General features: G+C 58.1%; 1 protein-coding gene across 3 annotated transcripts in view; it reads left to right on the forward strand.

Annotated features, from left to right (window-relative positions):
* Positions 1–8467: 8467 nt before the first annotated feature.
* Positions 8468–22440, forward strand: part of ZNF362 (zinc finger protein 362) — a 31511-nt gene continuing 17538 nt past the window's right edge. The window contains exons 1-2 of one of the 3 annotated variants that reach the window (XM_077260486.1): positions 8468–8714; positions 14319–14382. In XM_077260486.1, coding sequence (XP_077116601.1) covers positions 14320–14382 — 63 coding nt within the window. In that variant the 5' untranslated portion in view covers positions 8468–8714; position 14319. Of the gene's footprint in view, positions 8715–8751; positions 8798–8972; positions 8996–14318; positions 14383–22440 lie in introns of those variants that run through there. The other 2 variants (XM_077260487.1, XM_077260488.1) reach the window with 2 other exon arrangements.

Raw genomic sequence — 22440 nt, forward strand, 5'->3', positions numbered from 1 at the left:
GAGACAGACCCCAAAAGACTGCACAAAAAGGAAGAGAGATAGACCCCAAAAGACTACGGAGAAAGGAGACAGACCCCAAAAGACTGCAGAGAAGGGTGGGAGAGATACACCTCAAAAGACTGCAGAGAAAGGTGGACAGACCCCCAAAAGACTGTAGAGAGACAGACCCCAAAAGACTGCAGAGAAAAGTGGAGAGACAGACCCCAAAAGACTGCAGAGAAAGGTGGACAGACCCCAAAAGACTGCAGAGAAAGGAGAGGCAGATCCCAAAAGACTGCAGAGAAAGGTGGAGACAGACCCCAAAAGACTGCAGAAAAAGGAGACACAAACGCCAAAAGACTGCAGAGAAAGGAGACAGACCCCAAAAGACTGCAGAGAAAGGAGGAGAGACAGACCCCAATAGACTGCAGAGAAAGGTGGAGAGACAGACCCCAAAAGACTGCAGAGAAAGGAGGGAGAGACAGACCCCAAAAGACTGCAGAGAAAGGAGAGACAGACCCCAAAAGACTGCAGAGAAAGGAGGAGAGACAGACCCCAAAAGACTGCAGAGAAGACTGGAGAGACAGACCCCAAAAGACTGCAGAGAAAGGTGGACAGACCCCAAAAGACTGCAGAGAAAGGTGGAGACAGACCCCAGATGAGAAGACCCCATCTACATCATTTTCTGGGGTGGACAGGTGGGGAAGCACAGCTTTTATGTTTGGAGGTCTCACTTCTGCAGGAGCACATATTCAGAGGTCTCTTGGTTTCGGGGGGTTTCCTGGTTCCGGGGGACCTACTGGCTCTTCAGGTCTCAGTACATATGTATTCAGGGGTCTCTCTGTCTAGGGGTCTCTCTCCTGCAGGGCCAGCACACACTCGGGGGCTTCTCAGTTTCGGGGGTCTCTCTGCCTAGGGGTCTCCTGCCTGCAGAGCTCGCACACAGACTCAGGGGGCCCCTCAATTTCGGGGGGTTTGTCTGGGGGTCTCCCGCCTGCAGGGCTCGCACACAGACTTGAGGGCCCCTCAGTTTTGGGGGGTCTCCCGCCTGCAGGGCTCGCACACACAGACTTGGGGGCCCCTCAGTTTCGGGGGTCTCCCGTCTGCAGGGCCAGCACACACTCGGGGGCTCCCCAGTTTCGGGGGTCTCTGCTGCAGGGCCAGCACACACAGACTCGGGGCCCTTCAGTTTCGGGGGTCTCTAGTCTTGGGTCTCCCGCCTGCTGTAACAGCACACATTCTGGGGCCTTTCAGTTTCGGGGGTCTCTCTGCTGCAGGGCCCAAACACTCTCAGGAGCTCCTCTGTTTCAGGGGTCTCTCTATCGGGGGTCTCCTGCTTGCAGGGCCAGCACACACTCAGGGCTCCTCAGTTTCGGCGGGACACTTGGGGGCTCCTCAGTTTCGGGGGGGTCACCCGCCTGCAGGGCCAGCACACAGACTCGAGGGCCCCTCAGTTTTGGGAGTCTCTCTGGGGGTCTCCCGCCTGCAGGGCCCACACACACTCGGGGGCCCCTGTTACGGGGAAGGGGGGCTCAGGTTCTGGGATCTCCCACCTGCAGGGTCCGCACTCAGACTCAGGGGCTCCTCAGTTTCGGGGATCTCTCTCTCTGGGAGTCTCCCACCTGCAGGGCCCGCACACTCTTGGGGGGCTCCTCAGTTTCTGGGGTCTCCTGCCTGCAGGGCCCGCACACTTTCGGGGGGCTCCCGGTTTCGGGGGTCTCCTGCCAGCAGGGCCCGCACACTCTCGCTGGGGCTCCTCAGTTTCGGGGGTCTCCCGCCTGCAGGGCCCGCACACTCTCGGAAGGCTCCTCAGTTTCGGGGGTCTCCCGCCTGCAGGGCCTACACACTCTCGAGGGGCTCCTGGTTTCGGGGGTCTCACGCCTGCAGGGCCCGCACACTCGGGGGGCTCCTCAGTTTCGGGGATCTCCCGCCTGCAGGGCCCGCACACTTTCGGGGGGCTCCCGGTTTCGGGGGTCTCCCGCCAGCAGGGCCTACACACTCTCGAGGGGCTCCCAGTTTCGGGGGTCTCACGCCTGCAGGGCCCGCACACTCGGGGGGCTCCTCGGTTTTGGGTGTCTCCCGCCTGCAGGGCCCGCACACTCTCGGGGGGCTCCCGGTTTCGGGGGTTTCCCACCTGCAGAGCCCGCACACTCTTGGGGGGCTCCTCAGTTTCTGGGGTCTCCTGCCTGCAGGGCCCGCACACTTTCGGGGGGCTCCCGGTTTCGGGGGTCTCCCGCCAGCAGGGCCCGCACACTCTCGGTGGGGCTCCTCAGTTTCGGGGGTCTCCCGCCTGCAGGGCCCGCACACTCTTGGGGGGCTCCTCAGTTTCTGGGGTCTCCTGCCTGCAGGGCCCGCACACTTTCGGGGGGCTCCCGGATTCGGGGGTCTCCCGCCAGCAGGGCCCACACACTCTCGGTGGGGCTCCTCAGTTTCGGGGGTCTCCCGCCAGCAGGGCCCGCACACTCTCGGAAGGCTCCTCAGTTTCGGGGGTCTCCCGCCTGCAGGGCCTACACACTCTCGAGGGGCTCCCGGTTTCGGGTGTCTCCCGCCTGCAGGGCCCACACTCGGGGGGCTCCTCGGTTTCGGGTGTCTCCCGCCTGCAGGGCCCGCACTCTCGGGGGGCTCCCGGTTTCGGGGGTTTCCCGTCTGCAGGGCCAGCACACTCTCGGGGGGGCTCCTCAGTTTCGGGGGTCTCCCGCCTGCAGGGCCCGCACTCTCAGGGGGCTCCTCGGTTTCGGGGGTCTCCCGCCTGCAGGGCCCGCACACTCTCGGGGGGCTCCTCGGTTTCGGGGGTCTCCCGCCTTCAGGGCCCGCACACTCTCGGGGGGGCTCCTCGGTTTCGGGGGTCTCCCGCCTGCAGGGCCAGCACACTCTCGGGGGGCTCCCGGTTTTGGGGGTCTCCAGCCTGCAGGGCCCGCACACTCTCAGGGGGCTCCCGGTTTCGAGGGTCTCCTGCCTGCAGGGCCCGCACTCTCGGGGGTCTCCCGGTTTCGGGGGTCTCCCGCCTGCAGGGCCCGCACTCTCGGGGGGCTCCCGGTTTCGAGGGTCTCCTGCCTGCAGGGCCCGCACTCTCGGGGGTCTCCCGGTTTCAGGGGTCTCCCGCCTGCAGGGCCCGCACACTATCGGGGGGGGCTCCTCAGTTTCGGGGGTCTCCCGTCTGCACGTCCCGCACTCTCGGTGGGCTCCCAGTTTCGGGGGTCTCCCGTCTGTATGGCCCGCACTCTCGGGGGGCTCCCGGTTTCGGGGGTCTCCCGCCTGCAGGGCCAGCACACACAGACTCGGGGTCTCTCTGTCTGGGGGTCTCCCGCCTGCAGGGCCCGCACACTCTCGGAGGGTTTCCCAGTTTCGGGGGTCTCCCGCCTGCAGGGCCCGCACACTCTCGGGGGGGCTCCTCAGTTTCGGGGGTCTCCCGCCTGCAGGGCCAGCACACTCTCGGGGGGCTCCTCAGTTTCGGGGGTCTCCCGCCTGCAGGGCCTGCACACTCTCGGGGGGCTCCCGGTTTTGGGGGTTTCCCGCCAGCAGGGCCCACACTCTTGGGGGGCTCCTCAGTTTCTGGGGTCTCCTGCCTGCAGGGCACGCACACTTTCGGGGGGCTCCCGCCAGCAGGGCCCGCACACTCTCGGGGGGGCTCCCGGTTTCGGGGGTTTCCTGCCTGCAGGGCCAGCACACTCTCGGGGGTCTCCCACCTGCAGGGCCCGCACACTCTCGGGGGGCTCCTCAGTTTCAGGGGTCTCCCGTCTGCAGGGCCCGCACACTATCGGGGGGGGCTCCTCAGTTTCGGGGGTCTCCTGTCTGCACGGCCCGCACACTCTCGGGGGTCTCCCACCTGCAGGGCCAGCACACTCTCGGGGGGCTCCTCGGTTTCGGGGGTCTCCCACCTGCAGGGCCCGCACACTCTCGGGGGTCTCCTACCTGCAGGGCCCGCACACTCTCAGGGGGCTCCTCGGTTTCGGGGGTCTCCCGCCTGCAGGGCCCGCACACTCTCGGGGGGCTCCCGGTTTTGGGGGTCTCCGCCTGCAGGGCCCGCACTCTCGGGGGGCTCCCGGTTTCGGGGGTCTCCCGCCTGCAGGGCCCGCACACTATCGGGGTGGCTCCTCAGTTTCGGGGGTCTCCCGCCTGCAGGGCCCACACACTCGGGGGTCTCCCGCCTGCAGGGCCAGCACACAGACTCGGGGTCTGTCTGGGGGTCTCCCGCCTGCAGGGCTCGCACACTCTCGGGGGGCTCTTCAGTTTCAGGGATCTCCCGCCTGCAGGGCCCGCACACTCTCGGGAGGCTCCTCAGTTTCGGGGGTCTCCCGCCTGCAGGGCCACACACTCTCAGGGGGGTTCCCGGTTTCGGGGGTCTCCCGCCTGCAGGGCCCGCACACTCTTGGGGGACTCCCGGTTTCGGGGGTCTCCCGCCTGCAGGGCCCGCACACTCTCGGGGGGCTCCTCAGTTTCGGGGGTCTCTCTCTCTGGGGGTCTCCCGCCTGCAGGGCCCGCACACTCTCGGGGGTCTCCCGCCTGCAGGGCCCGCACACTCGGGGGGCTCCTCAGTTTCGGGGGTCTCCCGCCTGTGGGGCCGCACTCTCGGGGGTCTCCCGGTTTCGGGGGTCTCCCGCCTGCAGGGCCCGCACACTCTTGGGGGTTCCCGGTTTCGGGGGTCTCCCGCCTGCAAGGCCCGCACACTCTCGGGGGAATCCCGGTTTCGAGGGTCTCCCGCCTGCAGGACCTGCACACTCTCGGGGGGCTCCTGCCTGCAGGGCCCGCACACTCTCGGGGGGCACCCGGTTTCAGGGGTCTCCCGCCTGCAGAGCCCGCACACTCTCGGGGCTCCCGGTTTCGGGGGTCTCCCGCCTGCAGGGCCCGCACACTCTCAGGGGGCTCCTCAGTGTCGGGGGTCTCCCGCCTGCAGGGCCCGCACACTCTCGGGGGGCTCCTCAGTTTTGGGGGTCTCCCGCCTGCAGGGCCCACACACTCTCAGGGGCCTCCCGGTTTCGGCGGTCTCCCGCCTGCAGGGCCAGCACATTCTCGGTGGGTTCCCGGTTTTGGGGGTCTCCCACCTGCAGGGCCAGCACTCTCGGGGGGCTCCTCAGTTTCGGGGGTCTCCCGCCTGCAGGGCCGCACACTCTTGGGGGCTCTCGGTATCGGTAGTCTCCCGCCTGCGGGCCGCACTCTCGGGGGGCTCCCGCCTGCAGGGCCAGCACACTCTCGGGGGGCTCCTCAGTTTTGGGGGTCTCCTGCCTGCAGGGCCGCATACTCTTGGGGGCTCCCGGTTTCGGGGGTCTCCCGCCAGCAGGGCCCACACACTCTCGGTGGGGCTCCTCAGTTTCGGGGGTCTCCCGCCTGCAGGGCCCGCACACTCTCGGAAGGCTCCTCAGTTTCGGGGGTCTCCCGCCTGCAGGGCCTACACACTCTCGAGGGGCTCCTCAGTTTCGGGGGTCTCCCGCCTGCAGGGCCCGCACACTCTCGGAAGGCTCCTCAGTTTCGGGGGTCTCCCGCCTGCAGGGCCTACACACTCTCGAGGGGCTCCCGGTTTCGGGTGTCTCCCGCCTGCAGGGCCCACACACTCGGGGGGCTCCTCGGTTTCGGGTGTCTCCCGTCTGCAGGGCCAGCACACTCTCGGGGGGCTCCTCAGTTTCGGGGGTCTCCCGCCTGCAGGGCCCGCACTCTCAGGGGGCTCCTCGGTTTCGGGGGTCTCCCGCCTGCAGGGCCCGCACACTCTCGGGGGGCTCCTCGGTTTCGGGGGTCTCCCGCCTGCAGGGCCCGCACACTCTCGGGGGGCTCCTCGGTTTCGGGGGTCTCCCGCCTGCAGGGCCAGCACACTCTCGGGGGGCTCCCGGTTTTGGGGGTCTCCAGCCTGCAGGGCCCGCACACTCTCAGGGGGCTCCCGGTTTCGAGGGTCTCCTGCCTGCAGGGCCCGCACTCTCGGGGGTCTCCCGGTTTCGGGGGTCTCCCGCCTGCAGGGCCCGCACTCTCGGGGGGCTCCTCAGTTTCAGGGGTCTCCCGCCTGCAGGGCCCGCACACTATCGGGGGGGGGGGGGGCTCCTCAGTTTCGGGGGTCTCCCGTCTGCACGTCCCGCACTCTCGGTGGGCTCCCAGTTTCGGGGGTCTCCCATCTGTATGGCCCGCACTCTCGGGGGGCTCCCGGTTTCGGGGGTCTCCCGCCTGCGGGGCCAGCACACACAGACTCGGGGTCTCTCTGTCTGGGGGTCTCCCGCCTGCAGGGCCCGCACACTCTCGGAGGGTTTCCCAGTTTCGGGGGTCTCCCGCCTGCAGGGCCCGCACACTCTCGGGGGGGCTCCTCAGTTTCGGGGGTCTCCCGCCTGCAGGGCCAGCACACTCTCGGGGGGCTCCTCAGTTTCGGGGGTCTCCCGCCTGCAGGGCCTGCACACTTTCGGGGGGCTCCCGGTTTCGGGGGTCTCCCGCCAGCAGGGCCTACACACTCTCGAGGGGCTCCCGGTTTCGGGGGTCTCACGCCTGCAGGGCCCGCACACTCGGGGGGCTCCTCGGTTTCGGGTGTCTCCCACCTGCAGGGCCCGCACACTCTCGGGGGGCTCCCGGTTTTGGGGGTTTCCCGCCAGCAGGGCCCACACTCTTGGGGGGCTCCTCAGTTTCTGGGGTCTCCTGCCTGCAGGGCACGCACACTTTCGGGGGGCTCCCGCCAGCAGGGCCCGCACACTCTCGGGGGGGCTCCCGGTTTCGGGGGTTTCCTGCCTGCAGGGCCAGCACACTCTCGGGGGTCTCCCACCTGCAGGGCCCGCACACTCTCGGGGGGCTCCTCAGTTTCAGGGGTCTCCCGTCTGCAGGGCCCGCACACTATCGGGGGGGGGGCTCCTCAGTTTCGGGGGTCTCCTGTCTGCACGGCCCGCACACTCTCGGGGGTCTCCCACCTGCAGGGCCAGCACACTCTCGGGGGGCTCCTCGGTTTCGGGGGTCTCCCACCTGCAGGGCCCGCACACTCTCGGGGGTCTCCTACCTGCAGGGCCCGCACACTCTCAGGGGGCTCCTCGGTTTCGGGGGTCTCCCGCCTGCAGGGCCCGCACACTCTCGGGGGGCTCCCGGTTTTGGGGGTCTCCGCCTGCAGGGCCCGCACACTATCGGGGTGGCTCCTCAGTTTCGGGGGTCTCCCGCCTGCAGGGCCCACACACTCGGGGGTCTCCCGCCTGCAGGGCCAGCACACAGACTCGGGGTCTGTCTGGGGGTCTCCCGCCTGCAGGGCTCGCACACTCTCGGGGGGCTCTTCAGTTTCAGGGATCTCCCGCCTGCAGGGCCCGCACACTCTCGGGAGGCTCCTCAGTTTCGGGGGTCTCCCGCCTGCAGGGCCACACACTCTCAGGGGGGTTCCCGGTTTCGGGGGTCTCCCGCCTGCAGGGCCCGCACACTCTTGGGGGACTCCCGGTTTCGGGGGTCTCCCGCCTGCAGGGCCCGCACACTCTCGGGGGGCTCCTCAGTTTCGGGGGTCTCTCTCTCTGGGGGTCTCCCGCCTGCAGGGCCCGCACACTCTCGGGGGTCTCCCGCCTGCAGGGCCCGCACACTCGGGGGGCTCCTCAGTTTCGGGGGTCTCCCGCCTGTGGGGCCGCACTCTCGGGGGTCTCCCGGTTTCGGGGGTCTCCCGCCTGCAGGGCCCGCACACTCTCGGGGGTTCCCGGTTTCGGGGGTCTCCCGCCTGCAAGGCCCGCACACTCTCGGGGGAATCCCGGTTTCGAGGGTCTCCCGCCTGCAGGACCTGCACATTCTCGGGGGGCTCCTGCCTGCAGGGCCCGCACACTCTCGGGGGGCACCCGGTTTCGGGGGTCTCCCGCCTGCAGAGCCCGCACACTCTCGGGGCTCCCGGTTTCGGGGGTCTCCCGCCTGCAGGGCCCGCACACTCTCAGGGGGCTCCTCAGTGTCGGGGGTCTCCCGCCTGCAGGGCCCGCACACTCTCGGGGGGCTCCTCAGTTTTGGGGGTCTCCCGCCTGCAGGGCCCGCACACTCTCAGGGGGCTCCTCAGTGTCGGGGGTCTCCCGCCTGCAGGGCCCGCACACTCTCGGGGGGCTCCTCAGTTTTGGGGGTCTCCCGCCTGCAGGGCCCACACACTCTCAGGGGCCTCCCGGTTTCGGGGGTCTCCCGCCTGCAGGGCCAGCACATTCTCGGTGGGTTCCCGGTTTCGGGGGTCTCCCACCTGCAGGGCCAGCACTCTCGGGGGGCTCCTCAGTTTCGGGGGTCTCCCGCCTGCAGGGCCGCACACTCTTGGGGGGCTCCCGGTTTCGGGGGTCTCCCGCCTGCAGTGCCGCACACTCTCTGGGGGCTCCTCAGTTTCAGGGGTCTCCCGCCTGCAGGGCCGCACACTCTCGGGGGGCTCCCGGTTTCGGGGGTCTCCCGCCTGCAGGGCCCGCACACTCTCGGGGGGCTCCCGGTTTCGGGGGGCTCCCGCCTGCAGGGCCGCACACTCTCGGGGGCTCCCGGTTTCGGGGGGCTCCCGCCTGCAGGGCCGCACACTCTCGGGGGCTCCCGGTTTCGGGGGTCTCGGCTCTGGGGGAGGAGCAGGGGGAGGATATGTGGGGCCGGGGGAGGCTCCTCGCTCGTACACGGGGGGCTCCTCACTGACGACAGCGCCGTGTAATGAGGCGGCTCGGGTGACTTGTGGGCGCTCAGCTCCGGCCCGGACCCCAGAAGCGCTCGGCCGCCGGTGACCCGGATCCGTGTGAGGCCTCCGCCCGCCGGTCCTCCTCCTCCGCCGCCTCCGCACGGGGTCTATGTCCGCCGCACGCCAGGTGTGTAGGTTCCCGCGCTAGGGCCGGGGAGGGGCGGCACAGCCTGGGGCCCCGCTCCTGTCACCGCTGTGTGTGGCCCCCGGGTGAGAGGGGAGCGCGGAGGGGCCCCACGGAGACATCTGCAGAACATGGCGGCGGCAGTGCGGGGTGTGGGGCGTCCTGTGCGGGGGAGTCGCTGCTGCCGTCGGGTGTGGGGGTCCTGGCGAGAGTCGTGTCTGCTCTAATGCGCTGCCGCCATTTTTGTTTTTCTTTTGTCTGAAAATGGAAATAAAAGTCTGAACGTGAGAAGAGACCGGGGGCGGAAACCGGGGGTCTGTGTGCGGGGACCGGGGAGACTGTGCGGGGATTGGTGGGGTCCGTGTGCAGGGACCGGGGGGGTCTGTGTGCGTTGACCGGGGAGTCTGGGGGTCTGTGTGTGGGGACCGGGGGTCTGTGTGTGGGGACCGGGGGTCTGTGTGCAGGGAACCAGGGAGTCTGTGTGCTGATCCTTCTGGCCCAGAGCTCTGTGTGCGGATCCTGGAGGGGGGCTATGTGCTTATCTTGGTCGCCCTGAGGATTAGAATGCAGGTCCTAGGGTCCTGTGTGGAGTCCTGGTGGTCTGTGTGTGGGGGCCTGTGTGTGGGGTCCTGGTGGCTTGTGGGGCTGTGAGCATCGTAGGGGGCCCCGGATTAGGGGAGATAAGGCATGTAGTTGGGGGAAAATGATTCATGTCGGTGCACAATGTGGCGCTTGGCTGCTCCGTTGTTGCGGCGCTCCTGTGCTCACTCTCTGTTGGGGGCAGTGGGGGGTGCACTCTTCTCGGGCATTGAAGTCGGGGGCCACAGAGCAGGTGCTGGTAGCCCGGATTGCTCATGTAAGCAGGACCTCAACCTTAACAATGGCGTCTGTACATGGCAAAACTGGTGTTGTTGATACCCCATGTTGTTGCCACTTTTATTTTTGCTGCCTCCTCCATCATTGATGATGTGGTGCCCTCTTCCCTGAGGGATGCCCCCTCTCCCCACCCGTCCTCTCCAGACTTCTGCCCCTCCCCGTCCTCTCCAGACTTCTGCCCCTCCCCGTCCTCTCCAGACTTCTGCCCCTCCCCGTCCTCTCCAGACTTCTGCCCCTCCCCGTCCTCTCCAGACTTCTGCCCCTCCCCGTCCTCTCCAGACTTTGGCCCCTCCCCGTCCTCTCCAGACTTTGGCCCCTCCCCGTCCTCTCCAGACCTTGGCCCCTCCCCGTCCTCTCCAGACTTTGGCCCTACCCCAGTCTTCTCCAGACTTTGGCCCCCCCCCCCCTGCCCATCTTCTCCAGACTTTGTTCCTTCACCCCATCTTTTCCAGGCTTTGACCCCTTCCTCCCAGTCTTCTACAGACATTGGTCCCCCTCCAGCTTTTCCACACTTTGCCCCCCCATCATCTCGAGACTTTGGCCCTTCTCTCCCCCCCTTGCTTCTCCAGACTTTGGCCCCTCCCCGCCTTCTCCAGACTTTGGCCCCTCCCCGTCTTCTCCAGACTTTGGCTCTTCCCCCCCCCCCCTGTCTTCTCCAGACTGTGGCCCTTCCCCTGTCTTCTCCAGACTGTGGCCCTTCCTCTCCCTGTCTTCTCCAGACTGTGGCCCTTCCTCTCCCTGTCTTCTCCAGACTGTGGCCCTTCCTCTCCCTGTCTTCTCCAGACTGTGGCCCTTCCTCTCCCTGTCTTCTCCAGACTGTGGCCCTTCCTCTCCCTGTCTTCTCCAGACTGTGGCCCTTCCTCTCCCTGTCTTCTCCAGACTGTGGCCCTTCCTCTCCCTGTCTTCTCCAGACTGTGGCCCTTCCTCTCCCTGTCTTCTCCAGACTGTGGCCCTTCCTCTACCTATCTTCTCCAGACTGTGGCCCTTCCTCTCCCTGTCTTCTCCAGACTGTGGCCCTTCCTCTCCCTGTCTTCTCCAGACTGTGGCCCTTCCTCTCCCTGTCTTCTCCAGACTGTGGCCCTTCCTCTCCCTAGCTTCTCCAAACTTTGCCCCCCCCCCTGTTTTTTCCAGATTTGACCCCACCCCCCCCCCCCCCCTTGCTTCTCTAGACCTTGGCCCCTTCCCCGTCGCTTTCAGTCTTTGGACCCTCCCCCCGTCATCTTCAGACTTTGGCCTTCCTCCCCTCCTCCGAGCTCCGTCAGACTTTGGCCCTTCACCCCCATTCTTCTCCTGACTTTGGCCCTTCACCCCCATTCTTCTCCTGACTTTGGCCCTTTACCCCCATTCTTCTCCTGACTTTTGCCCTTCACCCCCATTCTTCTCCTGACTTTTGCTACTTTCCCCCTGTCATATGTGCAGACTTCACTTTGCCTGCCGCCCCCCCCCCCCCCCAAGTTTTTCCAGACTTTTGCCCGTCCCCCGTCATCTCTAGACTTTGGCCGTTCCCGGAATCTCAGCTCCTGGGCAGGTCCTGACTGGTGGCCGCCCATTCTTGTCTCATCAGAGCTCAGGAGTTTCACAATTTCTAGGTTTTGTTCCAGTTTGAGGACTGACTGCAGGGTCTCTATGCAGTGAGGTCTGGGAGTTTCCGGCCCAGGACCCAGAATATCATGGTTTATCGATATAATGTAGCAACTCCTGGAATGTTCGTTGTCCGTCAGTTACGATAGAAACAGGCGACCGAAAGGGCAAAAACGCTGAAGAGGCAAAATGTGACAACTGGAGTCTGTCGGGGTTGTTGTGTTTGTGCCTCTCTCTGCAGGTCCATAGTTGGGAGTCGTGGACTGATGGAGGCCCCGAGGAGACCCCACACATGCATCTCATGGTTCACAGCCCCTTGTCCTCCTGTAATGACCTGATCTGTGCATCCATAGCCTCCTGCCCTGGATTTGTGAGAGGGGCGATCTCTGTAGTGTCCATCATTGCTCCTCTGATGTTTCTCTCCCCCCCCTCACATGTGTGGTCTCTGTCCTCCCCACACCCTGTGTTACATCTCTCTAGTACACCCCACGCGGCCGCTCTCCTGCCCTTCATGCGCAGTGTCACGTACCCGCTCTCAGCACGGGACTTAGATTAACCCTTGCAGGCACAACCCCATCTCCCCTCAATCAGTCCAGCATTCAACCTTTGTCCTATGCTGTAATGGGAGCATAAATCACACACCGACACAGGCCAGACACCCACTCCTCTAACACACGGGCGATGGGTCCCGGAAATATTAGTACTAATAATGTCTACTACTCATAAGGCTCACACACCTTAGGCTATGGATTCGTTAGAACATTCAATTGTTCCACTTATTAAAGTTTTATACTTTAATACAAAAAGGTTCAGTGCTTACAGTAAGAAAAAGGTATAAAAATCTGGTAATAAAAAGTGACATACAACTATGCAAAACAGTTATAAAAAAAAAACAGGAGAAAACTTACAGAAATAGCTAACTTTGTAGTCTGCTTTCTGCTCCCTGAGGGGGGACAAATATGGACTGGATCGCATCAGCTCGGCTGCCCTCAATCTGTGAACAACTTTGTATGCGTACAAGCCTAATTTATAGAGTTAACTTGGAGGTCACATTTCTAGAACAGCCTCTCAGGTTAATATTATAATTACTTGTTTTTGATTGGATCACGGCTGTTACCCCAATAAATATATTATTTTCCTCTGAACACTTTTTGCCTAAATGTTCTCACAGATAGTGTCAATCTGTAATTGACATCTCTTTTCAAAAGAGCTAGAAGGTGTGAAATGTTTCCCTTTCCTGGTTCCCAGCAAGACCCCCAGCGAGATTGGAGACAGCAGACTGCCCTCTCAGGACAACATATGCTGTGACCCCTGTGAGACCTGCAGTCTCAGGACAGATGTTAAATTACTGCTGGTTACACATATAAACCTATACATATTTCACTATGCTAAGACTGCAGAGAAAGACCCCAAAAGACTGCAGAGAAAGGTGGGAGAGACAGACCCCAAAAGACTGCACAAAAAGGAAGAGAGATAGACCCCAAAAGACTACGGAGAAAGGAGACAGACCCCAAAAGACCTATACATATTTCACTACACACATATATACCTATACATATTTCACTACACGTAGCTTCTCACGCTTCCCCTTTCCTGCACCCTTTTTTCGAGGCTTTTGTCCTGCCTCTACTTTCTAGGGCTGCCTCTGCCCCACCCTTTTCCTGCCCGGCCTCTGTCCCACTCTTCTTTCTCGGGTGGCCTTTGTCCTTTATTCCCCTCCCTGTGCGGCCCCTGTTCCACCCCTTCTCAGGCTGCCTTTGCCCCACCTTCTTCCTGCCCGGCCTCTGCCTCACCCTGTTCCTGCTCAACCTCTGCCCCACCCCCTTTCTGGGCTGCCTCTGCCCCACCCTCTTCCTGCCCAGCCTCTGTCCCACCCTCTTCCTGCCCAGCCCCTGCCCCACCCCCTTTCTGGGCTGCCTCTGCCCCACCCTCTTCCTGTACGGCCTCTGCCCCACCCCCTTTCTGGGCTGCCTGCCCAACCCTCTTCCTGCCCGGCCTCTGCCCCACCCTCTTTCTGGACTGCCTCTGCCCCACCCTCTTCCTGCCCAGCCTCAGCCCCACCCTCTTCCTGCTCAACCTCTGCCCCACCCCCTTTCTGGGCTTCCTCTGCCCCACCCTCTTCCTGTTTGGCCTCTGCCCCACCCCCTTTCTGGGGGGCCTGCCCAACCCTCTTCCTGCCCGGCCTCTGCCCCACCCTCTTCCTGCTCAACCTCTGCCCCACCCCCTTTCTGGGCTTCCTCTGCCCCACCCTCTTCCTGCCCAGCCTCTCCCTCATCCTCTCCCTGCCTGGCCTCTGCCCCACCCTCTTCCTCTTCGGCCTCTGCCCCACCCCCTTTCTGGGCTGCCTCTTCTCCACCCCATTCCTGCTCGGCCTCTGTCCCACTCTTCCTTCCCGGGCGGCCTTTGTCCTTTATTCCCCTCCCTGTGCGGCCTCTGGCCTGCTCCTTTTCATGGCTTCTGTCATGCCCTCCTTCCCTGCGCAGACTCTGTTCTGCTATTGGCACAGTCCTAGCCTCACCTGACATAACTGGAATGATTGGCAGATGGCATGGAGGGTGGGGTTGACTGTGTCCGGAATCTGTTCTTGGCCCCCTCCCTCCGTACTTGGGCCCCCTCCCGCCGTTCGCGTCCTTTGAACACTAGGATTACCGGTAATTTTTGTACCGTCTGTGATGGATGTAAGGGGCCGGCTGTGGGGTGGGTCTTGGGCCGCTGGTGAGTACAGCGGATGGGCCCCACTCCTCCTCGGGGGGCCACAGATGTGGAATGCTGGTGCTTTTTGAATACTGGGTGATAACAGATTGTACAAGCGTGTATCATGGGGCTCCACCAATCACTGACCTGTATCCCGCCGATCCCCGTGTGAGGGACTGTGACTCCTCCTCGAAAGCGTGTGGCCCAGGATATTGCACACATTCAGGCTGAGGACCCTTCCTGCTGCATAGCTGATGTCGTGTTACATTGTGTCAGCCCAGTACGATGGATTGTCTGCACTAGAAACCATGTAGCAAACCCTCAGCTGTGAGAAGTCACCGGCCAGTGCTGAGCGTTGCTGACAAGAAGCAGAGATGTTGAGGGTTGCGGTTTGTCTTTATGGCGGTTCTGCGTGTGACTGGTGGCAGCAGGGTAACTGTACTCTCCTTCTTGCAGGATGGCGGAGCCGCGCTTTAACAATCCCTATTTTTGGCCTCCACCTCCAGCGATGCCCAGCCAGGTGAGCACGACTGTATCTTCATTCCTTCCGCAGCTTCCTGTATCGTGTCTGACCTGCGGGGGGCGCTCCGCCACGGGCCTGCAGGGGGCGCTCCGACACGGGCCTGCAGGGGGCGCTCCGCCACGGGCCTGCAGGGGGCGCTCCGCCACGGGCCTGCAGGGGGCGCTCCGCCACGGGCCTGCAGGGGGCGCTCCGCCACTGGCCTGCAGGGGGCGCTCCGCCACTGGCCGCTGTGTATTCATAAAGCACCAGCATTGTACAGCGGGGAACAGAGCCTCTATGTGTGACTGCAGGGCCGACACTCCATCATGTTGAGGGTACCTGACGAATCGTACCCCAGTGTGAGGGAGCAGCTCCCCCGGAAGAGGCATGGGGACACCAGCAGAATAGTGAGTGCAGCTCTGGGGTATAATACAGGATGTAACTCAGGATCAGTAATGTAATGTATGTACACAGTGACTGCACCAGCAGAATAGTGAGTGCAGCTCTGGGGTATAATACAAGATGTAACTCAGGATCAGTAATGTAATGTATGTACACAGTGACTGCACCAGCAGAATAGTGAGTGCAGCTCTGGAGTATAATACAGGATGTAATTCAGGATCAGTAATATATGTACACAGTGACTGCACCACCAAAATAGTGAGTGCAGCTCTGGAGTATTGTGGTGGATTATGTATATAGGTATATATGTATGTAGTGAAATATGTATAGGTATATATGTGTGTAGCAGTAATTTAACATCTGTCCTGAAGGCTGCAGGTCTCACAGGGGGTCACAACATGTGGTATCCTGAGCAATCAGTCTACTGTCTCCAATCTCGACAGGGGATCTTGCTAAGAACCAGGAAGAAGGGGAAACATTTCACACCTTCGAGCTCTTTTGAAGAGAGATGTCAATTACAGCCTGACACTATTGTAACAGAGTGTCCCCCCAGCCTGTACACATGGACCATACTATAATCAAGCTTACATTAGCATTCCTTGCCCTGTATCTGGTGGGGGCATGCTTGTCTTTGTTCCCCTCTGCAGGGGGCATCTCCAATACACAAACCTGTAGAGAGACTGCAGACAGGGTTTCTGGAAAGTTCTTAATCCTTGGAGCTATGTTTAAGGGCGTGGGTGTTGGGATCAGCCCCATTGTTGGGCAGAGATATTAAGAGTGGTTGGACAACAAACCACATGTTCTGTTAGTTGATGCTTTGAAGGACAAGGATCTCCAGCTGCAGCTGGATCCTGGTATCATGGAGATCATTTTGCCACATGGAATTGTGATGTCTCACCACCCTACTGGATTTAAGGACTGAATCTCAAGACTGTTGTTGTGTGGTGACTTGCGAAGGGCTGGGATTTATGCTGAGGCGAGTTCCCGGTGACCGTGTGCATTGTTAGAACTGCCACATTGGACTGTGTTGTGTCCCTCATCTGCTGGAGCCATTGAATTCACTCAAGGACTATTTCTATTTCCCTGGCGTCGGATTGCCGGGTGGCGCCCCCGGATCTGCTCTCTTTGTGTGGACTCATTGTGGGAACTCATTGTGGAGTACTTACGGATGCTGCAGAATTACTTTCATTTGAGTTGTCTCACTTCTCTGTTCCAATAAATCTTGTTGGATTGTTTATCGGCCTGGTGTCTCTTCCTGCTCTGTCGCATACCCAGTCACCACTATCTATCTGTGGGAAACTTTACACCAAGAATTTCAGAGAAAATAATATATTCATTGGTGGAGTGGCCATGGGCCAATGAAAAAACCAGCAATTATAATATTAACCTGAGAGGCTGGTCTAGAAATCTGACCTCCAGGGTGACTCTATAAATCAGGCCTGTATACATAGAATCGTATTCATAGAATGAGGGGCAGCCTAGCTGATGTGTTCCAGTCCATATTCACCCCCCCCCCCCTATCTGGGAGCAGAAAGCAGACTACAAGTTAGCTATTTCTGTAAGTTTTCTCCTGTTTATTTTATAACTGTTTTGCATATTTGTATGTCTTTTTATTACCATATTTTTATATCTGTTTCTTTATTGTAAGCACTGTACCTTTTTGTATTAAAGCATCAAACTTTAACACGTTTGAACCTTGTATGTTCTAAAGAATCAACAGCCTTAAAGTGTTTGATCCTTATGATTTGCAGACAGTAGTAGTAGTAATATTTCCGGGACTCATTGCCCGTGTATTCGGGGAGTGGTGGCAGCGTGTATGAGCGGGTGTGTGGCCTCGGTCGTTGTGTGATTTATGCTCCTATTACAGCATAGGACAGAGGTTGAATGCTGGACTGATAGAGGGGAGATAGATTAACCCTTGCAGGCACAACCCCAAGTCACGTGCTGAGAAGTGGGTACATCACAAATTGGTGGCAGACCGGTGGGATAGAAATAATTCTATTAGAGCATTAGTGCATGGTTTAAGCAATTATTCCCTGTACTAAAGAATTGGTATCCTTGCGAGGAGTGCACCAGTTCTACAAGGATCAGCTCAGTGCATACTTAGACATACTTGCAAACAGTTTCCCCTCCCCATTTTTTTTTCTGTCTTTTATTTGGCAAAGGCTGTTCATCGATATGGCAGTCCAGTACAAGAAGCAGAGCAAAGAGGCTCTGACCGACCTCTGTGAGCAGAGAGGAATAGAGACAGCCGACAGATCCAGGGAGCTGCTGATACGTGCCTTGGTCGAGCAGGACATAGAGCAAAGTATTGGAACATCTGGGCAAGGAGAGAGTCCACCTCAGAGAGGCCCAGCAATGCCAGCTCTTGCAACGGAGATACCTGATGGTAGTCCCAGCAATGCCAGTGCTGAGGAGCCTATGGACTGTAATTTGCAAATGGACTTAAAACGGCTGGGGACAAGTGATCCCAATCTGCGCATGCAGCTTATTCTACAGTACCGACAGGCTGCAGAACACCAGGACCGTGCCGAGAGTGAGGCTGCAAAACGTCGGGAGGAGAGAGCTTTCCAGCTTCAGATGGCTCAAATAGAGCGGGGTATCAGTCCTCAGCTAACCCCCTCCCAGGACATAAATCCGAGGAAACCACGTCTGGAAAACTTCCCTGTGATGGAGAAGGATACGGACTTAGATACTTTCCTTCGGGGGTTTGAAAAAACCTGCAGGCAATACCATCTACCCCGTGAGCAGTGGGCACAGTATCTAACCCCAGGGTTGAGAGGAAAAGGCCTGGAAGTTTTTGCTTGCCTCCCACCAGAGCTAGATGGGAACTATTGAGGCCATAAAAGAGGCCCTGATCAGGAAATACAACCTGACACCAGAAGTGTATCGGAGAAAGTTCCGGAATCTACAACGTGGATCAACTGACAGCTATGTGGATGTTGTGAGCACCTTGAGGACCACGTTCCATCAATGGATCAGGGGACTTTCTGTTAACAGTTTTAAGGACTTAACGGATCTTCTGGTCAAGGATCAATTTCTTCACATGTGCCCCACGGATGTACGACAATTTGTGTGTGATCGGGAGCCACAAACTGCTTATCAGGTTGCAAGGATTACGGACTGCTTTGTGGCTAACAGGATGCCTGAGGTGCGGAAGCCATCGGGATTCATCTGGAGGGGAGGTAAGCCAAACGGGGACCCTTCTCCCTCTGCCGGCCGATCACCAGTGCTGTCCAAGCCCACCTTCTATGGGGTCCCGGGGAATAGACATTCTTTAGGTGATGCACGCCGGTGCTTCTCCTGCAACAAAGTGAGACATGTTAGCGCTGTCTGCCCTGATAGGGAGAAATGCCCAACTACCACCACAAAGCCGTCTGTGTCCCCACCATCTGTCCTCTTTGTGGCCGGCTCTGATGCGAGGGCTAATGAGAACTGTCAATCTGTCACTGTTGGCAATAAAGTCACCATTGGTCTCAGAGACACTGGGGCAGAGGTGACCCTGGTGCGTCCAGCCATGACAACCCCTGCCGATATCATACCAGGAAAGACTATAATAAAACAAACCCAAGATGAAGAATAACCATCTAGTGTTCTCCCACATGCTCACAACCCCAGTGGGGGAGCCTAACTGGGAGACACAGATTATATAAAAAAGCACACTCCCGCTACAGGAAGAACCAGAAAAAATTGGAGTGCATGTCCAGGACTAATTATATTAAATTTTATTAAGTTTCACAATGACAAAAAACATGTATCACAATACTTTATAAAATGTACAAAAGAATTCAGACAAAGGTAGGTAGCACAGACCAAACGAACAGTGCCGTCCACAACTGATGCCATATATACAAAAATCACGTGCAAAATGCAGAAAATAGAACGGGCACTGAGTCTAGGATCATATGGGGCCGTATAAGAAAGTGCAGTTAGCCCTGTACACAGGCTTGTACATTCATTAATCATACAGTCAGACCCATCCCCATGCTCTTACCCAGATGCTGGTGTCAGAACTGGACGGCACCGTTGCCCCAACGTGCGTTTCGCGTCAGCTTCGTCAGGGGGCGGTCAGAGCTTCCAGGAGGCCCTGCAGACAGATGTCAGTCTGGAAGAGCTCAGATGTCTTGCAGACCGACCCCCTGCTGCTTCTGGCAAAGAGAGAATATACTGGGACCAGGGCAGACTGTATACAGAGACTATCCCCACGGATACTACAGAATCTTGGGACTACGAGCGGCGGCTGATCATCCCTTATCTATTTAGGGAACAATTATTGAGGATTGCCCATGAAATTCCTCTGGCCGGACACCTTGGAATACAAAAGACTAAAGCTCGCAGGACACATAACTTCTATTGGCCCAAGACGGGGACAGATATTGCTAATTACTGCCGATCATGTGTAGTTTGTCAGAGAGTTGGGAAGTCCGGGAATATACAGAAAGCTCCATTGATACCACTGCCTGTGATCGATGAGCCTTTCCAGCGAGTGGCTGTGGATATCATAGGGCCACTTGCAATCCCTAGCAGCTCTGGCAAAAAGTACATCCTCACAGTGGTGGACTATGCTACACGATACCCGGAAGCTGTGGCACTGTCCTCCATCTGAGCAGACAAAGTGGCAGATGCTTTACTGACTGTGTTCTCTCCTGTGGGTTTCCCCAGGGAATTGTTGACCGATCAGGGAACCTAGTTCATGTCCGATCTGATGGATAGCCTCTGTGAAAGGATACATGTACAGCATTTTGTGGCCAGGGCCTATCATCCCCAAACCAACGGACTCTGCAAGCGTTTTAATGGAACATTAAAGCGAATGCTCAAAATGCTGCTGGAGACTGAAGGGAGAGACTGGGAGCGGTGCCTCCCCCATCTGTTGTTTGCCTACCGAGAGGTACCCCAGGTGTCTACTGGATTCTCCCCCTTTGAACTGGTTTATGGGAGGAGGGTCAGGGGGCCACTTGATTTGATTACGGACTGTTGGGAGGACGACCCCAGAACTACTGGAGTCTCAGTGGTTGAATATGTACTGCGGCTCAGAGAGAGAATGCAAAAACTGAGCAACCTGGACCATGAGAACGTGACCCAGGCCCAAATCACCCAGAAGGTCTGGTACGACTGTAATGCCAGACTGAGGGCCTATGAGGAGGGGCAGAAGGTTTGGGTGTTGGTTCCTATGTTACAGAATAAAATGCAGGCCGCATGGGAGGGACCATACACTGTACATAAGCGGCTAAATGATGTTAATTATGTGGTGACACTAGATGAGCATGCAAAGCATCAGAAAGTGTTTCATGTAAATATGTTGAAGGCTCATCATGACAGGGAGACCTGTGTCTTACCTGTCTGTAGCCTGCCTGAAGAGGGGGAGGCTGATCTGTTACTATATGTGGGGGCCAGGACTCAGTACATGGAGTCCCTGGAGTCAGCAGAGTTTAACCCTGAGCTATCCCACAGTCAGAGGTCTGAGCTGATGGGGGCGCTCAGCGAGTTCACAGAAGTCTTCACAGGACAGCCTGGGAGGACGCACTTAGCAGTTCACCATGTGGACACTGGTACTAATCCCCTAGTACGGCAGTCTGCATACCCGGGTGTCAGCAGAGGTGAAGGCACACATGAGGGAACAGGTAGTGGAGATGCTGAACCTCAAGGTGAGGTTCACCCAATTCCCTACCTAAGCAGGAAACTCCTGCCCAGAGAAGTGGCTTAGGCCACCATTGAGAAGGAATGTTTGGCAATTGTGTGGGCTCTGCAGAAGCTGCAACCATACCTCTATGGGCGCAACTTCACCGTGATCACAGATCATAACCCATTGAGTTGGCTCAGCAGAGTAGTTGGGGACAACGGGAAATTGTTTAGATGGAGTCTGATGTTACAGCAATATGATTTCACAGTTCAGCATAAGAAAGGAATCGATCATGGAAATGCTGATGGCCTATCTCGCCAAGGTGGGGCGGAAGGGCAGAACCAGATACGTGCTCGGGAGCTGACCTGTATATATATATATATATATATATATATATATATATATATATATATATATATATATATATATATATACTCACCGGCCACTTTATTAGGTACACCTGTCCAACTTCTTGTTAACACTTAATTTCTAATCAGCCAATCACATGGCGGCAACTCAGTGCATTTAGGCATGTAGACATGGTCAAGACAATCTCCTGCAGTTCAAACCGAGCATCAGTATGGGGAAGAAAGGTGATTTGAGTGCCTTTGAACGTGGCATGGTTGTTGGTGCCAGAAGGGCTGGTCTGAGTATTTCAGAAACTGCTGATCTACTGGGATTTTCACGCACAACCATCTCTAGGGTTTACAGAGAATGGTCCGAAAAAGAAAAAAAATCCAGTGAGTGGCAGTTCTGTGGGCGGAAATGCCTTGTTGATGCCAGAGGTCAGAGGAGAATGGGCAGACTGGTTCGAGCTGATAGAAAGGCAACAGTGACTCAAATCGCCACCCGTTACAACCAAGGTAGGCCTAAGAGCATCTCTGAACGCACAGTGCATCGAACTTTGAGGCAGATGGGCTACAGCAGCAGAAGACCACACCGGGTACCACTCCTTTCAGCTAAGAACAGGAAACTGAGGCTACAATTTGTACAAGCTCATCGAAATTGGACAGTAGAAGATTGGAAAAACGTTGCTTGGTCTGATGAGTCTCGATTTCTGCTGCGACATTCGGATGGTAGGGTCAGAATTTGGCGTAAACAACATGAAAGCATGGATCCATCCTGCCTTGTATGGAGCATCTTTGGGATGTGCAGCCGACAAATCTGCGGCAACTGTGTGATGCCATCATGTCAATATGGACCAAAATCTCTGAGGAATGCTTCCAGCACCTTGTTGAATCTATGCCACGAAGAATTGAGGCAGTTCTGAAGGCAAAAGGGGGTCCAACCCGTTACTAGCATGGTGTACCTAATAAAGTGGCCGGTGAGTGTATATATATATATACGTATATATGTATATTTAAAATTGAAGGCTTGCTGAACCAGCATGGCTACCACAGCATCTTGCAGCGGCATACTATTCCATCCGGTTTGCGTTTAGTTGCACCATCATTTATTTTTCAACAGGACAATGACCCCAAACACACCTCCAGGCTGTGTAAGGGCTATTTGACCAAGAAGCAGAGTGATGGGGTGCTACACCAGATGACCTGACCTCCACAGTCACCAGACCTGAACCCAATTGAGATGGTTTGGGGTGAGCTGGACCGCAGAGTGAAGGCAAAAGGGCCAACAAGTGCTAAGCATCTCTGGGAACTCCTTCAAGATTGTTGGAAGACCATTCCCGGTGACTACCTCTTGAACCTCATCAAGAGAATGCCAAGAGTGTGCAAAGCAGTCGTGAAAGCAAAAGATGGCTACTTTGAAGGACCTAGAATATAAGACATAATTTCAGTTGCTTCACACTTTTTTGGGAAGTATATAATTCCACATGTGTTAATTCATAGTTTTGATGTCTTCAGTGTGAATGTACAATTTTCATAATCATGAAAATACAGGAAAATCTTTAAATGAGAAGGTGTGTCCAAACTTTTGGTCTGTACTGTATGTATGTGTGTGTATATGTGTGTGTATATGTGTGTGTGTATATATATATATATATATATATATATATATATATATATATATATACATACTGTATGTATGTGTGTGTA

The sequence above is a fragment of the Ranitomeya variabilis genome, chromosome 4, assembly GCF_051348905.1.
Source record: "Ranitomeya variabilis isolate aRanVar5 chromosome 4, aRanVar5.hap1, whole genome shotgun sequence".
In the NCBI taxonomy this organism is placed as follows: domain Eukaryota; kingdom Metazoa; phylum Chordata; class Amphibia; order Anura; family Dendrobatidae; genus Ranitomeya; species Ranitomeya variabilis.